General features: G+C 33.1%; 2 protein-coding genes across 4 annotated transcripts in view; one reads left to right on the top strand and one right to left on the bottom strand.

Moving 5' to 3' along the window:
• The first annotated feature begins 332 nt into the window (after positions 1–332).
• LOC143351459 (threonylcarbamoyladenosine tRNA methylthiotransferase) lies at positions 333–2,765 on the top strand. 3 transcript variants are annotated; one of them, XM_076782961.1, is made up of 3 exons: positions 333–495; positions 568–966; positions 1,281–2,765. In XM_076782961.1, exons 2-3 carry the CDS (start codon positions 569–571, stop codon positions 2,503–2,505), a joined length of 1,623 nt encoding a protein of 540 aa, XP_076639076.1. In that variant the 5' UTR covers positions 333–495; position 568; the 3' UTR covers positions 2,506–2,765. The 3 variants fall into 3 exon arrangements, with proteins under 3 accessions (XP_076639076.1, XP_076639075.1, XP_076639074.1); XM_076782960.1 differs by having other exon boundaries at positions 561–966; XM_076782959.1 differs by having other exon boundaries at positions 547–966.
• Positions 2,766–10,918: 8,153 nt separating this feature from the next.
• LOC143348811 (uncharacterized) overlaps positions 10,919–27,305 on the bottom strand; it is a 69,218-nt gene continuing 52,831 nt past the window's right edge. The window contains exon 2 of the mRNA XM_076779436.1: positions 10,919–12,286. Within this exon, the coding sequence (XP_076635551.1) occupies positions 12,035–12,286 (252 nt within the window). The 3' untranslated portion in view covers positions 10,919–12,034. The remainder of the gene's footprint in view (positions 12,287–27,305) is intronic.

Raw genomic sequence — 27,305 nt, 5'->3', positions numbered from 1 at the left:
TAATTGATTTTATATGTAAGTGGAAATACAATTTTAGTGTTGTTCGATTAAATATAGTCCTCGAAATTACCATTTTTAAACGAAGAGATCACCCAAAAATCACTAGTATTTTACGGATAGGAATTTTAGTTTGTGTGATACCAACTTTCGTACGATGAAATACTTATATCATACGCTATGCAATCAAATTCTATCACTACAATTTATTGTTATTTAATACTTTAAATATTTTATGAAAAACTCGTACAGAATTTTTAAATGCTACAGCTAGTTGTAGAATAAATTGGACCAATTAGAACATGTTGCACTTAATTTTCGTATCCAATAGAAATCGTTGCTGTTAAGATTTGAAAGACACATATGTTGACAAGCATTCTAAAACATAACCTATACAATTCTTTCTAACCTTACTTTTTACGTGTCCTACCATATTTTATTAATGGTTTTATTCAAACGTAAGGACGCGAAAAGAATTTGACGAAAGTAGTTTGAAAAGTAAGTAACAATTAACAGACTTCATTCAGCGTGAAATTAACCTAAAAATAGGTTATGCAATTTAGTTTTTAGAATGCCAGCACCGTGCGTGGATATTATCGACGATATAGAAGATTTAATATCTTCGCAAGACATTACGCCGAAAGAACGATATAGTACACGAAAAAATATTACCATTCGTTCTAAGCGTAAACAATTTACACCAGAGTTTCCAGAACCTCCAATTTTCAATAGCATTGTGCCAGGGACTCAGACAATTTATTTAAAAACCTGGGGATGCACGCATAATAATTCTGATAGCGAATATATGGCAGGCCAGCTTGCTACGTATGGATACAAGTTAACAGAAAATAGGAATGAGGCAGACTTGTGGGTGTTAAACTCCTGTACAGTGAAGAGTCCTGCGGAGGACCATTTTAGAAATGAAATCGAGGCTGGAAAGAAACAGGGAAAACACGTTGTGGTTGCTGGGTATAATGTTTTATATATAATTCCTATTTCCTATGAGATAAACGTTAACTGAAAACATCTAATTTAGTATTCTACTATAAGACATGTTCTTCCTACGAATGTTGCATATATAGTTACTTCTTTCTTATACCTATGATAATTACATAAATTATTTAAGAAAATAGTAATTTTTAAATCTTGTATGCCTAAGAGTAATCTTCCAGATTGAATCAATATCCAATCCAATTGTCCCGGCTAATTAATACAGAAAATTTATTGATGCAAATGTATCTGATCCTTTATTTTATCAATGACAGAACCTAATATCTTCCCAGATGCGTACCGCAGGGCGCGCCGAAATCATCTTTCCTGCAAGGATTGAGCATGATCGGCGTGCAGCAAATCGATCGTGTCGTGGAAGTGGTCGAGGAAACGTTAAAAGGAAACACGGTCCGGTTCCTGCAACAGAAAAAGGAGGCCGGTAAGAAAATCGGCGGCGCTTCTCTGAGTCTTCCTAAGGTGCGCAGGAATCCGTTGATCGAGATCATCGCTATAAATACAGGATGTCTGAATCAGTGCACTTACTGCAAGACAAAACACGCGAGAGGCGAGCTGGGAAGTTACACGCCGGAACAGATCATCGAGAGAGCAACGCAGGCGTTCGAGGAGGGGGTCTGCGAATTGTGGTTAACGTCGGAAGACACGGGCACTTACGGCAGAGACATTGGCACCAGTTTGCCGGAATTGCTATGGAAACTCGTCCAAGTGGTTCCTGACGGATGTATGATCCGCGTAGGAATGACCAACCCACCGTACATTATGGAACACCTGGAGGAGATGAGCAAGATCCTGAGACACCCGAAGGTCTACAGTTTCCTCCACATCCCCGTGCAATCGGGCAGCGACCAGGTGCTGGCAGACATGAAACGAGAGTACACGCGCGCCAACTTCGAGCACGTTGTCAATTTTCTGCGCGAACGTGTCCCGGGACTAACCGTGGCCACGGACATCATCTGCGGCTTTCCCACAGAGACGGAGGACGATTTCGAGGAAACGATGAAGCTTTGCCAGAAGTACAAGTTCCCGAGTTTGTTCATCAATCAGTTCTTTCCCAGACCCGGCACGCCCGCTGCCCGAATGCAGAGCGTGCCCGCGCAACAGGTGAAGAAACGAACGAAAAGATTATCGGAGTTCTTTCAGTCCTATTCGCCGTACGATGGTAAAGTGGGGCTCGTCCAGGACGTGCTAGTCACGGAAGTATCTCACGATAAGAAGCATTACGTTGGACACAACAAATCCTACGAGCAGGTGTTGGTGCCCTTGAGGAAGGAATACTTAGGGAAAATGGTTAAAGTGGAAATCGTAGAAACGACGAAGTATTCTATGAAGGGTATACCGGTCAGCAAAGGTATCTCTCCTTCGTTGAAACCGTGTTTACCAAAAGGAACCGTGTCCGGGATACCTATAGAAATGAAGCCATCGAAATACAGGATAGCAGCAATCATGGCCATTTTTCTCGCTGTGATTCTCAGACTATTATGGAAGTTTCTAGTGGTATAGGAATAATAATTTGCTTGTATTGTAAATAAATACAATTAAGAGATCACCTTGTTCATGAGCATAGCGGCAGTCCGTCGTGTTCTGGTTTGTACTTTAAATAAAAGGAAGGAAACGGCGATAAATAATTAGTTAAGTATATTTCAATTGACAAAATACAGGAACCTGCCCCAAAGGGGCTTACAAAATTTCGTTAGAACGACGCAGATATGCTAATAATTATTTTTCATTCGAACGATAATACCAAACATAATTTAACTTACTCGATGCATTCGAAACTAATAAAACTAAAATAATACAGAAGAAAGAGAGAGCACGGGGGAAGGAGAACATTGAGCATTCTCGAATTAGTACATGTTTGAAATAAAAAAAATCGTAATTATAAAATAAGGGATAAAAAAAGAGAGAACACTTACTAGCTAGGTACTAAAATATTCATATTCGCTAAAAAAATACAAACCTCTTAATTTATTGCATTAACTACTCTTTTATTTGGTATCAACCTTCTCAATGTTAAGGATTTGCTTTCCGTTAAAATATAGCTTAATCTAAAAACGCATGTGGTTCCTGCCTTAGTATCTCCTGAGTATTCAAATCCGCGGCTGAAAATATATAACAAGTTAAAAGTGACGAAATAATTACTTGCAAATATTTAAAACGAATCTCGAAGCCTGCAAACAATCGGATTTCTTGGCCAATGAATATTTTCATTTTTTTTTTTTAAGCTTTATCCTTTTTAAGTTCAGAATAATAAAAATGTGAAAATGTGCTGCGTGTAAAAAACGTTTTGTTTAATTTTGAAAATAAAAGAACAGAGCTTCAAAGTCGCCAATATCAATAAAATTTTCAATTTCATTCGCTTGTTCCAGCGATCTAATATTTTAAATTATTCTTCTTTCGCTTTACCGTTGTTATAACTTTTCCATCTATCGTTACTATAATACATAAAAAAGACATACTAAACGTTATTCTTTTAATGAATATAATTTATTATTCGTTCTTCGTCTAACTATTCATGTTACCTCGAACCGACGTATTAGACGAAAAATTAATAATGTCTTTCTTTATCTTATCGGCAATAAAGAACGAACGTATTAAAAAGCTGGCACTTTAAGTAGTTTGGATCCTGGTAACGATTGAACATTCGACAGGACTGACCTAAAAATACACCCGTTTCTGAACAGACGAGAGAAACACACTACGTATCATCCTTGTGTGCATTATAATATACGTTGGTAAATAAAAAAAAGCAAATGTTTTGTTACTTTTAGTAAAACGATCGAAACGGGACTTTTTATCTGTTTATAATCTCGTACCACGATGGACCAGAAAACGTCGGAATTCATTTTATCGCATTTCTTTCACAAATTTTTTATTTTGAATATAATTTACTTGTATCAACTTTGAATTTCAAAAACTTTTCATACTTCTGTTTCATTATCCACGAAATTAATCGTCCCGTATCGATCCTTCAAAAAGTCAAGATATCTAAAATCTATATACTATTTTATATAAGGCACATTATTCTTCTGGTATAAGTGATAGACGATGGTTAATCGCTTAACAGCTAACCTTAATTTAATTTTACGCGTAAGGCACCGTCGCGCAATACTAAATAAAAAAATATTGTCCAGCAGGGCCACCATCGAGCCACGACTTATTCGCATGCCAGCAAAAAATATCTTTTTTCCCAACTTTCACAAAACAATCCACGCGACCCTCGCTGGACATCTTTTACGATTTAATTTTGCCGCCGTTTTCGGGGGCGACGATACGTAATACTATAATAACAATTAAAATCGAATTTCTATCGTTTGATCTAAAAAAAAAAATACACCTAACGATATATCTACAACGTAATCGTTCTTTTGATTAAGTCTTTGAGCGTAATGATCGTCTAACGATTATTTAAAACACTACGTACACTGGAATGATATTGTCCCATATCACAGAAATGTCGCGCGTGCTCGTTTGCACCCATTCACTTAAAATTATTTCGAGATTTTGTTCGTTGATACGGTAATCGAATTTTGTGGTAATTGTCAGGCTGATTATGCTAAGAACGTACAATAAATAGGCTCGTAGTCTTTCTGTTCGTTAAAACGTAGACATCGTTCGAAAACCTGTGCCGCGAAATGTTGGGAACTTCGCTCGACCGCCGCCATATTGGTTTCAAGCGACTTCGAGCGAGACATTTGTCTAACTTATTCTTTATCGTAATCGTTAATAAATTTCAAACGATAATTTCTCGAATTTTTTCATGGAAAATATTATTTAATTATTGGATCATTTTTAATTAAAATATTTGTAATGATTTTTCGAGTAGCATGCGGAAAATTGAGACACAACACGAGCATACGATCTTCTGATAATTATTGCTTCGTTTAGGGTGGACAATGCTTGAAATATTTAATAATTTTATCAGAGCATCATACTCTCGCACAGTTAGAAATATATATTTATATTATAATATAAATAATCATATTAAAGTATAAGTATATATTTAACCAGTTCTCGAATTTTCTCGTAGACTGGAAAATGGAGTTTAAACGATACAATATTTCCCAATTTCACGGCATAAATTTTAAACGATGCGTTGCAATAAATAAACACTTAACCAAACGGTAAAACGGTGACCGGAAACATGTAGAAGTAACGGAACACAGAACTTGTCACGACATTTCATAGAAAATATTTAGATTTTCGCTTAGAGAGACGCATCAATAAGCTTTAAACTTCTTTCTTTACAAAATGGACATTTCACGATCAATATATCCGGCCCTATACCGATGAGACATGTTTTGCTCAGCTTTAATCGTCACTGGTTTTCGTAAGATACATATTTTATTTAATTTTCCTTATTTTTAAGCGCTCAGCTTGTTCCTGAATTTTTTTTTTTTAAATACCATACTCGCCAAAAATAAAAATTAAACAAGCCAAACGATTAACTCGTCACGCGTAAAACGAGGAAAATATTTTCTTAAAAAAACCATCAATTAAAAAGGAAAAAAACGAAAACCGTGCGGATACACAAAAATGAAGAGAACCGAGCGAAGGGGGAATATTGATCAGGAAAGTCCAAGCAAATACAAATATATTACTATGCACTGGTTATTTACATGCAGTCTTTTGCGATCCAGCATACACCGGTACAAAAATAACGTTTGAACGTGAAATAATAATAATAATAAAAAATGAAACTAAAAGAAACTCGCGTTTCGCCGAAACTGTAAAAACGAGTGTGCGTACAATCGACGCGGCGTACTAGATGCTAAAAACAATGTAAAAAATAAAGTATGGCTCCCGAGGAGAGTGACCAAAGAAAAGGAAGAGAAGCGTCGCCATCTTGTTGCGCTGCAGCGATGCTCTCTTCCTTTTCCTTTGCCTAGAGCACTAAAACGAAATACGTTATGGCAATTCTTATGGCGTAAATTACACAATGGCACAGAAGTGTATTCTTCCCTTTTTTTTTTATTTTTTGTTTTATTTTGTACCGGCTAAGAATCTCGAGAACCCGAGAGCAATGTTGGCGAAAACATTTTTCAGGAAACGAACGTCCATAGTCCACGATCAGAATTACGCAAAATCGAAATCGCAACGACGGGAACCTGATAAAACGGAAAAGTATATTCAGGATTCACGGGATACTTTCGAAACGCGATACACGCTCGATTAATACTGTAGTTAATACTTTTTGGGGGGTTTCTTTAACTCCAATCCTACCAGGATACGACTTTAGGTCAGAATGTGAGAAGCTATAGTATTTGTAAAGAAATTTATAGATAAAATTTTGTATTATTATATTACGAAACAGATTTGTTTGGTTGAAACGAAATTTAAGAAATAATTTACAACCACTTTAGGTAAATAATGATCTATTCCTGATGTATTTATAGCTGTAAGTTCTTGAGATGTCGAAATGACGTTTGTTGTGCATCTAATTTCTAAGTGAATAAATTTATTATCAAGTAATAAAATACGTGAAACTTTATTGTTATACAAACTAAGTTGCAGACTCTACAAATTTAAAGCCATATACTGGTAGGATTAGGGTTAACAGTAGTCGATGCTTGTGTCAACCCTTAACTACAGTCATGAGAATTTTGTGCACAAAGACGAGACTTTAAAATTGGTGTTACTATTCGACAGTGTTGAAAAACTATTTAATTTGTCGATATTATATGGGAAAGAAATTCCTTCATTGTTATACAAATTAAGTTGCAGACTCTACAAATTTAAAACCATATACTGGTCCATAAGTAATGATCTATTCCTGATCTATTTATAACTGTAAGTTCTTGAGATGTCGAAATGTCGTTTGTTGCGCATCTAATTTCTAAGTGATTTTTTCTGTCGATGAGTTTATTATCAACTAATAAAATACGTGAAACTTCATTGTTATACAAATTAAGTTGCAGACTCTACAAATTTAAAGCCATATACTGGTAGGATTAGGGTTAACAGTAGTCGATGCTTGTGTCAACCCTTAACTACAGTCATGAGAATTTTGTGCACAAAGACAAAGTTTTAAAATTGGTGTTACTATTCGACAGTGTTTAAAAAATTATTTAATTTGTCGATATTATAAGGGAAAGCCCATATCAATCCCCAATTTTAGCTTTACCACATCAGTTCTCCAAACTTCGATATCTGTTCGAAATAATATTGTGAAATTCTTTTCAATATAAAATCGACGTCCCCAAATGGAAATACCCCCTTAAAAATCGAAGTGATATAATAATGATCATGGTTTCTAAGCTATTCTATATCAGTTCTGAAACGATTCTATGTTCTATATCAATTATTAAACGATTTTATTAAGTTCTATCGCTTTATCCATTTGTACTTATTGTACAAGCGTAAAGCTATGTATGATTTATTTACTATTATATAAAACGCAATAACAAAGCACTAATATGAATTGAAAATACCCAAGGCAACATTCTGAAGAAATTGATATATTTTTCATTTGTGGCAGAATGCAGAAACGATGCAAAATTGACATAAGAACGCATCAGAATCATTTCAGAACCAACATAGAAACGTTTTATTCATGAGTATCACTTCAACCCCTATTTATCGGCACAAGAAAATGAGTGAAAGTTATCTTTTCGTTGGTTTGCTTATCTTTTATAGTCTTTTACCCAGGGGACTGTAGTTAAAAGGGTTCTAGATCGACTTTTTCTGGTACCACCGGGTTGAATCGTTCAGCTATGATGTAAAATGAATTTTCAAGTATCGGTTGCGAACTTGCAACGCGCGCAAAATGTTGTTTGGAATAGGTTTCTTCTCGCGTGAAAGTTTTTGTCATTGCCACCCGGCTATTTTCCGTCTCTGCAAACTTTTCTGCCCTCGCATTACACGCTTCTTTCTACCTTATTATTCCGTACGACTATACATACTTCGATAATACTTTTAGACCGACCCCCTTACGAGTCACGGCAATCCTCTTTTTCGATCTCGTATTTTATGAGACTAGGAGCAATACGTGGCGCGAGGCAAAACATTTTCTTTGTTCCCTTTCGACAGAGAATATAGCGTCATTCGCCAGTGGACAGACAAAGAGAGAAAAAGAGAACGCATCGTGTGTCTGCGATTCTGCGAACAATGAGGTAAGACGACGATTAAATCGCGCGAACTGGGTCTCTGTTTCTCCGGCGATTACTCGCCATCTTTTAAAATAATAACGCGGGAACGCCCCTGCCGTCCAGCAAATTCGAAAACGCTGAAACGATTCCACGAGGGATTACCAGAGAATTAAAAACCGTTTTCTCGATGAGAAAACACCAAGGTTGGGAGAAAATGGTAAAAAGATTAAATTTGGATTCGCGGAGGAATCGAAACGTCGACGATTGTCGATCAAGTTCGAAAGGTTTTTGTCGCCGTTATTGGTACGGAATTAAAAATGAACGCAAATTAATTCAGCGAACGAAACGGCCACCGGGAGAAAAGAACGAGGGACTAACTGGCATGCTTCGTCGAGAAAAAGTAATGCTCGATGAATCGAGTCGCCGTGAAGAGCAGTTTGTTGGACAGTTATCGTTGCACGAGACGATCTTTGCGCGATAAAGGAGGTCAGCTGGTAAGAAGGGTTGCAGCGGTTTCGTTTCTATACAGGGCGTTCCCTAAAAAAGACTATGATGAAAAATAGATCGAGAACGTGGAAGGAAATTAGTACACTCGAGTCTTTGTTTCTGAGAGAATTGATCTGAAAAACTCTTATGTAGATAAAAATGACGAATATAGAATATGAACTATTTTTATGCGTTGAGTAGAAAATTAAAATTTGAGTTACAGAATGGAGTTTCCGAGTTGAACGAATAAAAACTTACTTGAATAACGTCACGATTAAATATTCCAAGTTTTTATTCGTCGAATAAAATTGTACCCGTCTCTGTTTGGAGCACGCGCACAATTAAAATTTCGATGTAATGAATCTGATTACAAACTAAATTTGTAACATTTGGAAACAATTTTATAACCAGAAATATTATTTTTAAGCAATTAATTTGATATTATGTTTGGTGCAACGAATCTTCAAAATTGATTTTATCGATTTTAAAAATTTGTTCACGTTTCCTATTTATTTTTGTATGCAGAATCATTTTTTGTCGCGCTACTAATTATGAGACACACTTTGTATAAGGCAGATCACTTTTCTCTTGTTTTTAGTTTTTAAAATTTCAAGGCAACTTTCAGCATTCTCTTTTAAGCATAAGTTATATTTCGTTCCATGAAAAAATTGTGTATAATAGTAAAAAAAAATTCAACCATGTTAATCCTTTATAATCCACTCTGTTTTTAGCTGCTGACAAAATTTATAAAATGGGACATTGTTAAAGTTTGATGATGGAATGTAAATTGATAACTTTTAATAAATCAGAAAACTCTTTGAATTGTTTTCAACTAGCTATGAAAACTTGTAACTAGTAATAATCTTATAAAAAAAAAATTGCTGTCCACATCGATGCTTCTGATAAAATTTATAAGAGGGAATATTGTTAAAGTTTGATGATGGAATGTAAATTGATAACTTTTAATAAATTAGAAAAATCTTTGAATCATTTTCAATTAACTATGAAAGCTTGTAACTAGTATTAAACTATCTTATAAAAAAAAAATTGCTGGCCATATTTGTGCTTCTGATAAAATTTGTAAAATGGGGTACTGTTCAAATCTGATAGTAGAAAGTAATTTTTAATAAACCTATTAAACTGTCTTGTAAAAAAATAGTTGGCTACATTAGTGTTTTAATGCCACAGTGAATCAGATTTTGAAAATATAGATACATGGGTGCACGACCTCGGTGTCGCTTGGGGTTATAAAAGGTTAAACAATGCGTTCGTCGAACGACATTTAAACAAATTCAACCGATAGATATACTCGACCTTTCATATCTCAACGTCTAGACACCTCATTCGAATGAAGTATACAGAAGACTATCGTCGTAAGACACCTTCTGTCTATTGCTACAATGATGGTCTTGCTTCTATTATTTACTTACCAAGTGTCTACACGGTGGCCACGATATCTCGAAATACCGAAGTCGAATACATAATTAAATACTATATTACGAGATCACATTTCACACCAGCATTTTTAACTATTTAACTATTCCAGAACTATTATTACTTAACACTGGTGAACTTGCTCCAATATCATCTAGAACTTTTGTTAATTAACACCTTCTACCAAACTTTCCATTACTAATTTTACAAAGCCTATTCTTTTTACTAATTTTATTTTTCTAGAAATTTTCAGCTTCATCTTGCACTGTATCTAAGATACTTTTAATATTCCCCTCTGTTTTTAAATAAATTTGTATAACATTCACTATAATCCACATTATATTTTGCTTCTGGGGGAAAATATGCCAATGATAAAAGCTAGTAATTTATAAATTTTAATAAATGTAAATTTTCGAAAACGAAAGAAATTGTTTATAGCTCATACCGTTACTTCGAGCCCCCAAATTCATACATATTGATAGTATGCTTAAATCAGGTTACAAAGATCTAGATACGATCCTTCAAAGTCCCGCTGGATTATAAAGGATTACTGAAATTAATTTTTAACGCGTGAGCTGGAACAACGTGCAGAATCGAATGCCACGTCGTTCATGGCAGTCGCGGAACCAATTCGCAGGCTAATAGGTTAAAAGACTCAGGGTGATCTTGAAATCTTCAAAACAGCATAACAAAAATCGACCGATGCTTGCGCCGAAACAAATTAAATGTTCTGCAATCGTTTCAAGCATCATATTCATCATAGTCTTTCCACGACGTTCTTGACTTCTGAGTTTCGAGAAAATTTTTGTAAAAATCACTAAATTTAAAAAAAAATTAAGTTATTGTCGTGCAAGAATTAAATAGAATTGTTTTTAGATCAACGTTTAATAAGCTTACCGTCCAATTGACCCACGCATGGATCAGGGTAGTTTTTACTTAAAACCTTTCTTTTAGGAAGCTTTTAAATGATAGGTATGTCGAAGAAACAGGAAACAGGGTACACGCGTTAAAGGAGCTGTCGAATCATTTTCAGTGCGTGACACACCCGGTATAGTAACCGTCTTTCCCGTGCTAGCTTCATTAGTCCGCGATGCACGATGGCTTCGAGCAAGTAAAAAGTGGTCGACGCGAAGTGTCGGGCCCATACCCCTTAAAGGTTTTACGAGTCGGCCTTTATGGTTTCTCATATTCTCTCTTTCTCTCTTCGTTTCTTGTCCGTGCTGTTAATCGGCGATCTTCGGCCATCTCCCTCTTGTCTCCCGCCGTTCAGACTCTGGGAGAACGTCGAAACTCGGTTGCACCGACTCGATTACGAAATTTAAGGCGCGCTTAAAAGCCCTGACGATTGCAATATAACAAATTTATAACTCTTAGAGGAATCGTTTATTTTGCATCGTGCAAATTTACGAACGGGAAATTAAGCGAACTGGCGAACAAACGGTTTCCCGAAACACCATAAACTCGGCGCTAACGCGACGTCGAATAAACAACGAGCTTCGACGAGGGAGCGGACCGAAACTTGGACGAATTTTTTGCTACACTCCGAAAGACTCCGTTTGCATCGCAGTCCTGACCGGATTGAATCGATAAAACAGATTCGAATTGACGATTACTCGTGACAGCGCATTCCTTTGAACTTCTACCTTACCGACGAATTGTAGAATTGAAGTTACCGACGGAGCTAAGTGCAATGTGTTCAGTTACGGAGATAACCGTTTTACTTGGTACTACGAAGAGAAGAGAAGTTTGGCAAGTCGAACGATGTTAAATACTTTGTGTTTAACTACTGACTCGTGTAGAATTATGGAAAAATCGATGTCTGACGTTGGTACTTAGCAATCCATCTGGCACTTTCATTTTACGATTCTTTGGAGGATGGCTCGTTTCAGTTACGAACCAGAACTTCTGTCCACCCAGCTGAAGGACTGTACGTTAACGTTTCTTAAGATACGTGGCTACGGTCGAAGAAAAACCTTCTTCTGGTAAAACTCTGTTCGACGATGGACGTTTCCCGATGAAAATGCTTATAATCTCCTGAGGTTCCGTTTGCTCTGTCTTGAGCCAACGATTAGGCGTTTGTTCCTCTTGGTCGGCGTGGCTAACAGGGGTGTTTTACAAGGACCGGTGTGCGGCCTCGACGAACACGAGGTGCAAAATTCCATCAAGCAACCTTGTCTCGAACACGTTCCCACGTTCTTCTCGCCGTCCACGTGACATGGGAAAGAACAGTTCGGACAGGACAACAAATGTTCCCAGGGTGCGAGTGTACGACTAGCCTGGAACAGAAGAATTGGAAGAGAAACAATTAATCTCTCGGTTATAGTATCACATCCGTTATTTATTAACTATTACAGTTATTTGTTTCAGTCATAATGGACTCTCAATCATTCTGAAATTCTATATTGGAGCACTTATATCAAATAAACATTTCTGACCATTATATTATTGGTAATGAATTTTTTTTCTCGAAAGTGCACAGAATTTCGGGGGTACGTGTATTCAACGCAACAAAAAATAATTTTTCCAAAATGATTTGAAAGTTTTTAATTTCGTCGACAATTTTTGGACCTACTGATTTTTAAAGAATTTTTTTCTCGAAAGTGGGTAGGATTTCGGGGGTATGCCTATTCACCAAAAATGATTGTAATTGATCCCCACAACTAAAAATAATTTTTTCAAAATGATTTGAAATTTTTTAATTTCGTTGAAAAATGTTTGCACCTACCGATTTTTACAGAATTTTTTTCTCAAAAATGGGTAGGATTTCGGGGGTATGTCTACTCATAAAAAAAGATTGTAATTGACTCCTGGAAATGAAAATAATTTTTCCAGAACGATTTGAAATTTTTTTTTTTCGCCGAAGAATATAGGCACCTACCCCCTGTCGATTTTTATTAAAAATTCGTTTTTCATTTTTAATAAATTTGTTTGACGCCCTGCAGAAAAGTTGCCTAATACTTTTTTGTAGGTACCCATGAGCTCTACTTCAGAAAAAAGTTTCATTGAAATATATTCATTATTGTAGGAGTTATGGCTGTTTGAAAATTGGACCATTTTTATGGAGTTTTTCTCATTTTGCGGGGTCAAGGACCAACTTTTCGAATATTTTTGCGATTTGTACATATTCTCCACCAAAATACGAGTAGTTTGCTTTTTTAAACATTAAAATCGTCCAATCCGTTCAGAAGTTATGACGTTTTAAAGATTCGCATGAAAATTCGGGCTGACATTTCTGGCCAGAAATTATATTTTCGGTAAGGAATTTTTTTCTCGAAAATGGGTAGGAATTCGTGGGTATACCAATTCATCAAAAATGATTGTAATCGACCCCTGCAACTAAAAATAATTTTTTCAGAACGATTCGAAATTTTTCAATTTCGCCGAAAAATATGTCCATCTTCCTGAATTTTTTTCTCGAAAGTGTGTAGGATTTCAAGGGTAAGTGTATCGACAAAAAATGATTGTAATTAACCCCTTCAACCAAAAATAATTTTTTTTAGAACGATTTCAAAGTTTTTAATTTTGTCGAAAAATTTCATCATCTACTCGAATTTTTTTCTCGAAAGTGCGTAGGAATTCGAGTGTATGTGTATTCACAAAAAATGATTGTAACTGATTCCCGCAATCAAAAATAATTTTTTCAGAATGATTTGAAATTTTTTAATTTCGTCAAAAGATTTTTGCTCCTAGCTCCTGTTAATTTTCTTAAAAATTCGTTTTTCATTTATAATAAATTTAACGCTCTACGGAAATATTGTTTAATACTTTTTTGTTGGTATCCACGAGCTTTACTGCATAAATAAATTTCAGGTCGGTATGGCAGTCAGATTGGGCCACGAAAGTCCATAATATGTAAGGTCTACTCGTGTAACTCGTTCGTGCTAAGATGAACTTTTTCTCAACTGGTACGAGAATATATAAAGTCAGCAGCTGGAAGAGTAGGTTCGTTTTTTACCGACTGCTCGAGAGTAAGACGTCGGCGCTGCGATCGTATTTTCATACTGACTTTACTGTAACACTATTATTACAGAATTCTATATAACAAACACATCCTACACAAAATTACAAAATCCTATAAAAAAAAGAAAAATTACACTCTACAATTCCACCTAATTTCTATATTGAAATTCTCTCCAGATTTATAAATTTTGTCGAGATCCTCAAAGCTAAACATTTACGTAAAAACTGCAGAGATTACAATGCCGAACAATTATAAAAAAATATAACGATGCAAACGAATTTAATTACAATATAAATTCCGACAAAAGTATAGAATATAAATAAATGGTGCAACGTTGCGCAACTGTGCACTTTCATGTCTGCCCGGTATCGTTAATCATCCATTAATGCTTTTACTATGAAAGCAAAAAAGACTGTTAGCTCCAGCAAGTGTGAAGAGTGCCCATTAACCCGTCTCCGCATTTCCTTTATCTCGGGTTCGTGTGTATCTACCTCCAGATAATGTAGGTGGTCGGCTTTCTATTTACTTAATCGCCAAAAATGTGAAGCAATTAGCGAGCAAACCCAAAACTGTCGGTTTTCCGGTCCCTTTTCCGCGGTACGATAATTAATCGGATTAGCCACGACAAGTTGCACCTGTTCGCGTGGGGATGACTTATTGCAGTAACGCGAGGTGAAAGGAGCGTTGAGCTGTACACTAACACCGAGGATTACACGGGGATTCACCTGCCTGCATACATTTCCACAAGTGTCGCGATGCACGAGCAACCGATGGAATTTCAAATTTTCACATTCGTCAGAAAAGATAAACAAAATTTAACGAACATTCACATTTTCAATGTACAACGCTTGTAAGCAAAGATAAGTAAAAGGTAAACTAATTTTGAAATTACTGTTTAAATCGTAGAATCAATTTATGATGAATAACTCTATTGAATAAATTTCTGTGACGAGACTTATTTATCATCTATTTCAAATTTTCGATGTATAACATTCGTGAGAAAAGACAAATAAAATTGAATGAATATTTAACGCTTGTAAGCAAAGTTGAACGAAATTTGTACCTACGTAAAAACATCGAATAAGTAAAAGATAAACTAATTTTGAAATTACTGTTTAAATCGTAGAATAAATTTATGATGAATAACTCTATCGAATAAATTTCTGTGATGAGACTTATTTATCATGTATTTCAAATTTTCGATGTACAACATTCGCGAGAAAAGGCAAACGAAATTTAACGAAGATTTAACGCTTGTAAGCAAAGATGAACGAAATTTGTATCTACGTAAAAATATCGAATAAGTAAAAAGTAAACTAATTTTGAAATTACTGTTTAAATCGTAGAATCAATCTATGATGAATAACTCGATCGAATAAATTTCTGTGACGAGACTTATTTATCATCTATTTCAAATTTTCGATGTATAACATTCGTGAGAAAAGACAAACAAAATTTAACGAATATTTAACACTTGTAAGCAAAGTTGAACGAAATTTGTATCTACGTAAAAACATCGAATAAATAAAAGGTAAATTAATTTTGAAATTACTGTTTAAATTGTAGAATCAATCTATGATAAATAACTCGATCGAATAAATTTCTGTGACGAGACTTATTTATCATCTATTTCAAATTTTCGATGTATAACATTCGTGAGAAAAGACAAATAAAATTTAATGAATATTTAACGCTTGTAAGCAAAGATGAACGAAATTTGTACCTACGTAAAAACATCGAATAAGTAAAAGGTAAATTAATTTTGAAATTACTGTTTAAATTGTAGAATCAATCTATGATGAATAACTCGATCGAATAAATTTCTGTGACGAGACTTATTTATCATCTATTTCAAATTTTCGATGTATAACATTCGTGAGAAAAGACAAATAAAATTTAATGAATATTTAACGCTTGTAAGCAAAGATGAACGAAATTTGTACCTACGTAAAAACATCGAATAAGTAAAAAGTAAACTAATTTTGAAATTACTGTTTAAATTGTAGAATCAATTTATGATGAATAACTCGATCGAATAAATTTCTGTGACGAGACTTATTTATCATCTATTTCAAATTTTCGATGTATAACATTCGTGAGAAAAGACAAATAAAATTTAATGAATATTTAACGCTTGTAAGCAAAGATGAACGAAATTTGTACCTACGTAAAAACATCGAATAAGTAAAAGGTAAATTAATTTTGAAATTACTGTTTAAATCGTAGAATAAATTTATGATGAATAACTCTATTGAATAAATTTCTGTGACGAGACTTATTTATCATCTATTTCAAATTCTCAATGTACAACATTTGTGAGAAAAGACAAATAAAATTTAACGAATATTTAACACTTGTAAGCAAAGTTGAACGAAATTTATACCTACGTAAAAACATCGAATAAGTAAAAAGTAAACTAATTTTGAAATTACTGTTTAAATCGTAGAATAAATTTATGATGAATAACTCGATCGAATAAATTTCTGTGACGAGACTTATTTATCATCTATTTCAAATTTTCGATGTACAACATTTGCGAGAAAAGACAAACAAAATTTAACGAAGATTTAACGCTTGTAAGCAAAGATGAGCGAAATTTGTATCTACGTAAAAACATCGAATAAGTAAAAGGTAAATTAATTTTGAAATTACTGTTTAAATCGTAGAATAAATTTATGATGAATAACTCGATCGAATAGATTTCTGTGACGAGACTTATTTATCATCTATTTCAAATTTTCGATGTATAACATTCGTGAGAAAGGCAAATAAAATTTAATGAATATTTAACGCTTGTAAGCAAAGTTGAACGAAATTTGTACCTACGTAAAAACATCGAATAAGTAAAAGGTAAATTAATTTTGAAATTACTGTTTAAATCGTAGAATAAATTTATGATGAATAACTCTATTGAATAAATTTCTGTGACGAGACTTATTTATCATCTATTTCAAATTCTCAATGTACAACATTTGTGAGAAAAGACAAATAAAATTTAACGAATATTTAACACTTGTAAGCAAAGATGAGCGAAATTTGTATCTACGTAAAAACATCGAATAAGTAAAAGGTAAATTAATTTTGAAATTACTGTTTAAATCGTAGAATAAATTTATGATGAATAACTCTATTGAATAAATTTCTGTGACGAGACTTATTTATCATCTATTTCAAATTCTCAATGTACAACATTTGTGAGAAAAGACAAATAAAATTTAACGAATATTTAACACTTGTAAGCAAAGATGAGCGAAATTTGTATCTACGTAAAAACATCGGATAAGTAAAAGGTAAATTAATTTTGAAATTACTGTTTAAATTGTAGAATCAATCTATGATGAATAACTCGATCGAATAAATTTCTGTGACGAGATTTATTTATCATCTATTTCAAATTTTTGATGTATAACATTCGCGAGAAAAGACAAACAAAATTTAATGAATATTTAACGCTTGTAAACAAAGTTAAATGAAATTTGTACCTACGTAAAAACATCGAATAAGTAAAAGGTAAATTAATTTTGAAATTACTGTTTAAATCGTAGAATCAATCTATGATAAATACCTCGATCGAATAAATTTCTGTGACGAGACTTATTTATCATATATTTCAAATTTTCGATGTACAACATTCACGAGAAAAGACAAACAAAATTTGTATCTACGTAAAAACATCGAATAAGTAAAAGGTAAACTAATTTTGAAAGTACTGTTTAAATCGTAGAATAAATTTATGATGAATAACTCGATGGAATAAATTTCTGTGTCGAGACTTATTTGTCATCTTATCTTAACACGCTTTACAAGTAGTAGAATTCTGAACAGTCCTGGAATGTAAACGAAGCGTGTTAAAAAAATCACTGTACAGGACTATGGGTATATAAAGTACGCAAAGGACGATTTATGGGTGAATAACCTATACAAGATAGACGTACGTACTTATCGTACGTATTCACAATTCGACATAGCGTCACGAACAACGAACAACGTTGTCGACGCGAGTTATCGAGCATCTGTCGTGCATTGGTAATTAGCGCGGCAGAAAATGCGTGAGAAAATTTCAACGATCGAATATGCGAGGCCAGATCGAAAATTATCGGAACGAGCGATCCTTTTCCTGTACCCGACGCACGCTGAAAAATCGCGCGCTTTCGAGCCTCGTGTAATTTACGGCTATGTGTCGCTCGAATGTCCGGTCCCTAGCAACCGAACGGATTCCAGTTAACGAATCCGAACGAAACGTTGGCGCCAGAATTTCTGGCGGGAAAGGTGGGCCATACTGGTTAAGGCACAGATGGACGAATATCTGATGTTATCTTCGTCTTACTTCGTTACGGGACCGACGCCATTCTTTGAGCCCGATTACACCCACGAATTTTGAACATCTTTTTGCAACGAACAACTTTTATCGCGTAAGATTGTAAATTAAGAAAGTTATAAAGATAAATAGTTTGCCCCCTGTCGATTTTCCTTAAAAATTCGTTTTTTATTTTTAGTAATTTTGTTTGACGCTGTACGGAAATGTTGTTTAATACTTTTTTGTAGGTACCCATGAGCTCTACTTCAGAAAAAAGTTTCATTGAAATATGTTTACTATTCTAAGAGCTACGGCTGTTTTAAAATTGGACCATTTTTTGGGGGGTTGTCTCATTTTATGGGGTCGAGGAACAACTTTTCTAATATTGTTAGAATTTCTAGATATTCTTCACTGAATTACGCGTTATTTGCCCTTTGAAACATTAAAATCCTTCAATCCGTTCAGAAGTTATGACGTTTTAAAGATATGCACGAAATTTTTGAGTGACATTTCTGGCCTGAAATTATATTTTCGGTAAAGAATTTTTTTCTCGAGAGTGCGTAGGATTTTGAGGGTATGTCTATTCACTAAAAATGATTATAATGGACCCCTGCAACTAAAAATAATTTTTCTAGAATGATTTGAAACTTTTCATTTTCGCCTTTAGACACCTAAGCTTTGTCGATTTTCCTTAAAAATTAGTTTTTTATTTTTTGTAATTTTGTTTGACGCTGTACGAAAATGTTGTCTAATACTTTTTTGTCGGTATCCATGAGCTCTACTTCAGAAAAAAGTTTCATTGAAATATGTTCACTATTCTAGGAGTTATGGCTGTTTTAAAATTGGACTATTTTTATGGGGTTTTTCTCATTTTATGGGGTTGAGGAACAACTTTTCCAATATTGTTAGAATTTCTAGATATTCTTCACTGAATTACGCGTTATTTGCCCTTTGAAACATTAAAATCCTTCAATCCGTTCAGAAATTATGACGTTTTAAAGATATGCACGAAATTTTTGAGTGACATTTCTGGCCTGAAATTATATTTTCGGTAAGGAATTTTTTTCTCGAGAGTACGTAGGATTTTGAGGGTATGTCTATTCACCAAAAATGATTATAATGGACCCCTGCAACTGAAAATAATTTTTTTAGGACGATTTGTAATTTTTTATTTTTACCGAAAAATTTAGGCACCTCTTGAATTTTTTTCTCGAAAGTGCGAAGGATTTCGGGGGTATGTATATTCACCAAAAATGATCGTAATTAACCCCTGCAATTAAAAATAATTTTTTTAGAATGATTTGAAACTTTTCATTTTCACCTTTAGACACCTACGCTCTGTCGATTTGTAAACATTCGTTCTTCATTTTTAATAAATTTGATTGAAGCTGTACGGAAATGTTGTTTAATACTTTTTTGTAGGTACCCATGAGCTCTACTTCAGAAAAAAGTTTCATTGAAATATATTCACTATTCTAGCAGTTATGGCTGTTTTAACATTTTATCATTTTTATGACGTTTTTCTCACTTTACGGGGTCAAGGAACAACTTTTCCAATATTGTTCGAATCTCTATATATTCTTCACTAAATACACGTTGTTATGAATGTTTCAAACATACGCATGAAATTTCGGAGAACTATTTCTGTCCTCACTCTGTAATAATTAAATATTTAATGAAAGGGTTATTTTTCCTATTAAATAAAATCCTGTAATATTGCTTTAACCTTGTCTATAATAATTATGAATTACAAAAATATTATACGAAATATTATATATATCTTATTTTATTACCATTCACCACTAAAAAAAAAAATGTACAAAACATAATATTTGTCGTGAAGAAAGTTTCCATGAAGAAATTTTAAAAATGTAATAATTAAATACTTCACGAAATGGTTATTTTTCCTGTTAAATAAAATGCTCAGACAATAACGTGAATGGACACGAATTTTGAAAAGGCAGTAATTTAAACTTCGTTACTTAATGGGCCAACGGAATGGAAAAAGGTTGAAAACATCGCAGCGATATTTCGTAACGTAACGGTCGTTTAAAGAAATATCGCCTCTATGGGAACAGACTTCAGAAATGTAGAAAATTATGGTTGGGTCTAACGAACGCCCTTTCCTTACAATGTAGCAAGCGGCTAAAGCAACATTGTGCCACACGCACGTACACATCTACAAAAAAAGTCGATGTCGTAACGGGTCCCTAAATATCTCGGGGTACGGTCTTTACACACTTCCTGCAACGAAGATGAAGATTCTCTTCGGTAGATAGCATGAAGAAAACATTTATTTTAAGGCTGGAACTCTTCCTTCTACGATTCTCTATTACACAAACGTACCAGCAGTTTCAATCACAAAACGATTATTTATTCTACCGAGGTTATCATTAAATAGAACATCCACAAACACTTCAAAAGTTCATTATGCTATCTAAATTGAGTATTTAGAGTATTAGAATGAAGAATATTATTAAATACATAGTTGTTTCTATCGTGAAATTTAGAGTTTCAGTCTTTAAGTGTTTTGGGGGGGCGTCAACCGAGATGTGACTTTGATTTACATACTAAATTAGAGAAATTAAATATTTATTAAATTCAAATGGTAAAAGGGATGTAATAATATAGTTTATCATTAAATAAAACACTCATAAACACTTCAAAAGTTCATCGTGCTATCTAAATTGAATATTTAAAGTATTAGAATAAAGAATATTATTAAATACACAGGTATTTCTATCATGAAATTTATATTTTCATTCTTTAATTGTTTTGGGAGGGCAACAAACGAGATGTGACTCCGATTCACATATCAATTTAGTAAAATAAAATATTTACCAAATTCAAATGGCAAAAAGGATATCGATACGTATCATTAAAATAGAAAATAAAATTCGTGATTGAAGATTGGTAATCTAAGAAATTTTACAAATTGTTTTTATAGAAACTGTACTGATACAATGTTAGGATATTTCGAAATGTCGATGGAAATTTTTTGGACGAAGACATATTGTGGTTGGAAACATTCGTTCAACCATGTAGGGGTCTTGTGGGCTGTGGCAGCCACAAAGTAAGGTCACGTGGGAACAGACCCACACAATGTTACAGAGTACCGCCCCTAGAACTTCTTGGAACGAAGATAAAACGTTTTTCTCGGCAACGGTCTGCCACAATGTTGAATGGAGGATCAAAAGTGTCATTGTATAGTTCGTGTTAGTTTTTCGTTCTGGCGACACGTGTGGCTGCCTTTTTACGATACTGCACGTATGTGTTTAGGTCTGCAATGCAGGGATCAACGAAGTAGAGTCGATAAAGGTTCGCTACGGACAAACGTCATAACGTAAAAAGCAAATAAAATGGTAGATACAGAAGAAACTTTTCACGATTTCCTCCAAACGTTACAACGTGGAAAATAGATAAAATGCAAGATAGAGGAGAGAAGTTTTCACGATTTCCCTCAAACTTCAAATTTTCCAAACTCTTTTCACATTTTTCCCACGAAAAATCAACCTTGTCTTATTTTTATTTTCCGATCTGTAAAAAGGAAAAGCAATTGGAAACATTTTTTTCAGAGAAAAACACGTTTTAAAATTTTGTGTTTTATACACTCATCTCGAGAGCCGATTAAATTTCGAGCATAATCAATCTGTAACGAAAGTATAAAAACATTTTTATTCGTATTTAAAAATACGTTTGCGCGATACAAGTGCGATAACTTCAGGAAGCAACTCGGATCATTTTAAACCGGAAGTAGTAGATTCTTGATAGCCTTCCATACGTTACAAATAAATTCTGCAGGAAATACAATATGTATGAGATTTTATACTTCAATTCGAACAAATTGATTAGCAATTTCAGCGAAGCAAATTTAACATCTCTGTTTAATTGTATTTAATTAAATCAGCTTGGAAATAAAATTAGTACGAATTCTCCTACTCGCTGCAATCATTGTACTATTTATTGAAACTTCAAATTAATTACACAGTTAAAATTGGCAAAGTAAATAAAATTGAATATTGTGTTATGAAATTTTCTGCAGGATGTATTTAAACACGACTTTTACATTTATGTATCCGACTTCCATTGCAAAATCAATTATTAATAAAGACGTCAAGATAAAATCTGGGAGATCGTGGTGTTAATAGAAGAGGGCGAGTGAAAAATGTATGGAAAGAATTAATGTTCCCGGTACGCAAACAAGTTGCAGGTTTTGATAAACGATGCCAATTCTTATGCTAATAATTCTGTTAAAAGATTGGTCCATAGATGTACAAGTAAGTTAATAAAACGCAAGTGACAGCATATTATTTCTGATCGCTTACCGATCGAGAACCAAAAATATCCCCGGACTCGTTGCAGCCACGGAAATTATGAAAATAATTTTTTATAATCAGAGAATCCAGTCGGGAGTCCCTATTGTTGGCGTGACCAGGGGCTTCGAGAAATTCGGACCATTTGTCTCGGTCGTTTCGCCTATCGCGTCGAATTAAGGTGTAGCAGTAATCCAATATCTCCATTAAACGCGCTAGCTTGGTGTCGAATTTCGAACTTTGATTCTGTCAAATTAGATCTCGGTTCGATTAATCCTGCCCAACGTGCACGAGGCGTTTTCCCCGTTTACGGTTGCCCGAAATTCTGACTTCCCTTCTTTACCTCGGTTCGTGACAAATCGTAGTTGGGATGGATCAACGATTTTTATCTCTCGCTTTGTGCCACTGTCTCGAGTTTCGTACCGATGTCCGAGAAAGTTTTCGTTAACTTCTCGCTAAAAGACGTTCGATCGGTCAGCCTACTGTACGAGAATTATGGTACCAATACGCCGTCATTGTCGTTTAATTTCTCGCGGCGACAAAACTGATTTTTATCTTGGTCCCGGAACTGTGGACGCAACGTTTCTCTAGATTTTATGGAAACTATATTTGTTTCCTTCGATTTTTTGCAGTCAATAAATTCTGTTTGAAATCTCAAACATATGTAGATACATTAATCAATATTATAGTATAACAGAATTAATTGTAAATAATAATATTAACACTAGATTTGCGGATGTTGATACCTGTTTTTACTGATGTGAGCCAAATTGACTGATGCAGATTGAAGTTGTTTGCAAAACAAATAGTTCAAAATCAATTTAAATGAAAGATTTATTGTTAAAAATTTCAATGGAAACATTTTTTACGTATATATTCTGTTTTCAAAATGCATTTGGTAAAAGAAATTTTTTCTGATTTTTTCCAACGATGGCAGCCCTACGTAATTAGATGTAAAATAAATAGCAATTGAAATAACTTTTACAAATATCGAAATTACCTTGTACCAAATAGGTACAAGAATCTTAGTCCTTATTCAATGACATATAATTTAGTTAGTTTCGATTATTTTCGCTTGAAAAAAATTATGAATATTCGTGAAACATAAATAAATAAATATGCAACTGACAGAATGATGAAATTTATATTTTTTTTTTTTGTAAAAAAAAATTCCTAAACAAATCAAAAAAATTAAACGTCAAACTCAATCTAAATCAACTTCTGAGAATTTTATTCGTCCTTATTTATTGATGTATAATTCAGTTAGTTTCAATTATTTTCATTTGAAAAAAATTATGAACAGTCGTGAAACATAAATAAATATGCAAACTGTCATAATGATGAAATTTATATTTTTTTTTTGTAAACAAAATTCCTAAAGAAACCAAAAGAATGAAACGTGAAACTCAAGCTAAATCAACTTCTGAAAATTTTAGTCGTCCTTATTCAATGATGTATAATTCAGTTAGTTTCGATTATTTTCACTTGAAAAAAATTATGGACATTCGTGAAACATAAATAAATAAATATGAAAATTGTTAAAATAAAGAAATTTATATTTTTTTTGTAAAAAAATTCCTAAAAAGACGAAAAAAAATGAAACGCCAAACTCAATCTAAATCAACTTCTAAGAATTTTAGTCGTCTTTGTTCAATGATGTATAATTCAGTTAGTTTCGATTATTTTCGCTTGAAAAAAATTGCGAACAGTCGTGAAACATAAATAAATAAATATGCAAACTGTCAGAATGATGAAATTTATATTCTTTCTTTGTAAAAAAAATTCCTAAACAAACCAATAAAATGAAACGTCAAACTCAATCTAAATCAACTTCTAAGAATTTTAGTCGTCTTTGTTCAATGATGTATAATTCAGTTAGTTTCGATTATTTTCGCTTGAAAAAAATTGTGAACAGTCGTGAAACATAAATAAATAAATATGCAAACTGTCAAAATGATGAAATTTATATTCTTTCTTTGTAAAAAAAATTCCTAAACAAACCAATAAAATGAAACGTCAAACTCAATCTAAATCAACTTCTAAGAATTTTAGTCGTCTTTATTCAATGATGTATAATTCAGTTAGTATCGATTATTTTCACTTGAAAAAAATTATAAACATTCGTGAAACATAAATAAATAAATATGCAAACTGTCAAAATAAAGAAATTTATATTTTTTTTTGTAAAAAACTTCCTATATTCTTAGACGAAATTATTTGGCAAAAACTTGATTTTATAAAATTATATTAATTAATAACTAAAAACCAACATGTTTAAAAAAAATAATATTTAAGTCAAATTGGCTTAGCCCGTAAATCTAGTGTTAATATTCAATGACATGTCAAAATTTAACATTTTAGTGGATTGTTTAGTTGGACGTTATTCGAATAAATTTTTATTATGGTTGCAATTTTTTTTCTTTACGATCCGTTTACCTTTCTAATCTGAGATTTAGCGAGGAAAACAAGATGGCCCTAATAGTGGATATAAAATTAAATATCAGGTTTCGTGGTTCGATCTCCGCTTTAATTCTTTTTTCGAAATTGGATCAGGTCGGAACGTCCTACTCACTTGCAAATGGAAATTTTGCAATTGTAATATCTACTGTAATACGTTACCAAAGAAATTCGAGACCCTTCGATAATGAAAACGTTTTGCCAGTGCCTCGAGAAATTGGCAATATTTTTGTCAAAATTGAGTTTCGTAATTACCGGTGGTGCGCCCGAGAGAAATCGTTCCTGTTAAATTAAAATACCCTTCTTAATCAACAACACAAAGGATTACAGGAGCATTAAATCTGCAATAAGTAATGATCCTTTTGGATACGGGCCACGCCTACCAGATGTTCCTGTTACCAACAGAATACTTCCAACGAAAAAAATACTAAGACTTCAGCTTCGACTATATTTCAGTTATGCATCTCGGCCATTAGTCAAGGGGAAGCAAATTTCTACCGACCGCTAAAGAATTAAATGACGGCGTAATTTAAGAAACTAAATAGAGTTGTCGATATATGTAGACACCTAGAATATATTTTTATCACGATTCTACCTAAATAGGCTCCAATGAAATTTTATTCTTCCATTTTAGGATTTTTAAATAATTGGGAGGATACTGATGGTTAATTCTTAGTTTTAATAGAAATTTAGTACGTGTAAAAATTTTGAAAAACATTAAGTAAATTTTAAAGAGAAATTTTAGTTTAAGAAATAGAGTTGTCGATATAGAGTCCTAGAATATATTTTTATCACAATTCTAACTAAATGGACTTTAATGAAATTTTATTCTTCCATCTTAGGATTTTTTAAAAATTGCGAGGATACTGATGGTTAATTCTCAGTTTTAACACAAATTTAGTACGTGTAAAAATTTTGAAAAACATTAAGTAAATTTTAAAGAGAAATTTTAGTTTAAGAAATAGAGTTGTCGATATAGAGTCCTAGAATATATTTTTATCACAATTCTAACTAAATGGACTTTAATGAAATTTTATTCTTCCATCTTAGGATTTTTTAAAAATTGGTTTACGAGGATATCGATGGTTAATTCTCAGTTTGGTATGTGTAAAAATTTTGAAAAACATATTAAGTAAATCTTAAAGAGAAATTTTAGTTTAAGAAATAGAGTTGCCGATATAGAGACCTAGAATATATTTTCTTTATCACGATTCTACCTAAATAGGCTCCAATGAAATTTTATTCTTCCATTTTAGGATTTTTAAATAATTGGGAGAATACTGATGGTTAATTCTTAGTTTTAATACAAATTTAGTATGTGTAAAAATTTTGAAAAACATATTAAGTAAATCTTAAACAGAAATTTTAGTTTAAGAAACTAAATAGAGTTGTCAATATAGAGACCTAGAATATATTTTTTTTATCACGATTCTACCTAAATGAACTTTAATGAAATTTTAAGAAGTTTATGAAGTTTTATGAAGTTTTAACACAAATTTAGTACGTGTAAAAATTTTGAAAAACATATTAAGTAAATTTTAAAGAGAAATTTTAGTTTAAGAAGTAGAGTTGTCGATATAGAGACCTAGAATATATTTTTTTTATCACAATTCTATCTAAACAGACTTTAATGAAATTTTATTCTTCCATTTTAGGATTTTTAAATAATTGCGAGGATACTGATGGTTAATTCTCAGTTTTAACACAAATTTAGTACGTGTAAAAATTTTGGAAAACATATTAAGTAAATTTTAAAGAGAAATTTTAGTTTAAGAAATAGAGTTGCCGATATAGAGACCTAGAATATATTTTCTTTATCACGATTCTACCTAAATTGGCTTTAATGAAATTTTATTTTTCCATCTTAGGATTTTTAAATAATTGCGAGGATACTGATGGTTAATTCTCAGTTTTAACACAAATTTAGTACGTGTAAAAATTTTGAAAAACATTAAATAAATTTTAAAGAGAAATTTTATATAAAATAATTAAATTAATCCTTTCCTCAGGCTCATTTAATAAAATGTGTATGCGTGAAGACTACGGCAAATATTTCTTTTGCACTTGGCGGTGATTTGCCAACAGAAACGGCACCTCGTTATGTCTCGTTACCCATGAAAATGATCGGTAATAGGCATACAATGCAGGTACCCTTGACCTCGCCCTTGGCAAGACATTACTTTTATCTACTATAATCGGTTAATCGATTCACCTAGATACCCAGGACGTCAAGGTCGTTCGAAGGTCGTTCAATGTCATTGAGCGAC

The sequence above is a fragment of the Colletes latitarsis genome, chromosome 2, assembly GCF_051014445.1.
Source record: "Colletes latitarsis isolate SP2378_abdomen chromosome 2, iyColLati1, whole genome shotgun sequence".
In the NCBI taxonomy this organism is placed as follows: Eukaryota; Metazoa; Arthropoda; class Insecta; order Hymenoptera; family Colletidae; genus Colletes; species Colletes latitarsis.
This window is presented reverse-complemented; position numbering and strand designations above follow the sequence as displayed.

What these genes read in the sequence shown, in the direction of transcription:
- LOC143351459 (XM_076782961.1), top strand. Translation starts at nt 569, where the DNA reads ATGCCAGCACCGTGCGTGGATATTATCGACGATATAGAAGATTTAATA. An exon ending in AAACACGTTGTGGTTGCTGG is followed by an intron (nt 967 to 1,280) that starts GTATAATGTTTT and finishes ATATCTTCCCAG; the next exon opens with ATGCGTACCGCAGGGCGCGC.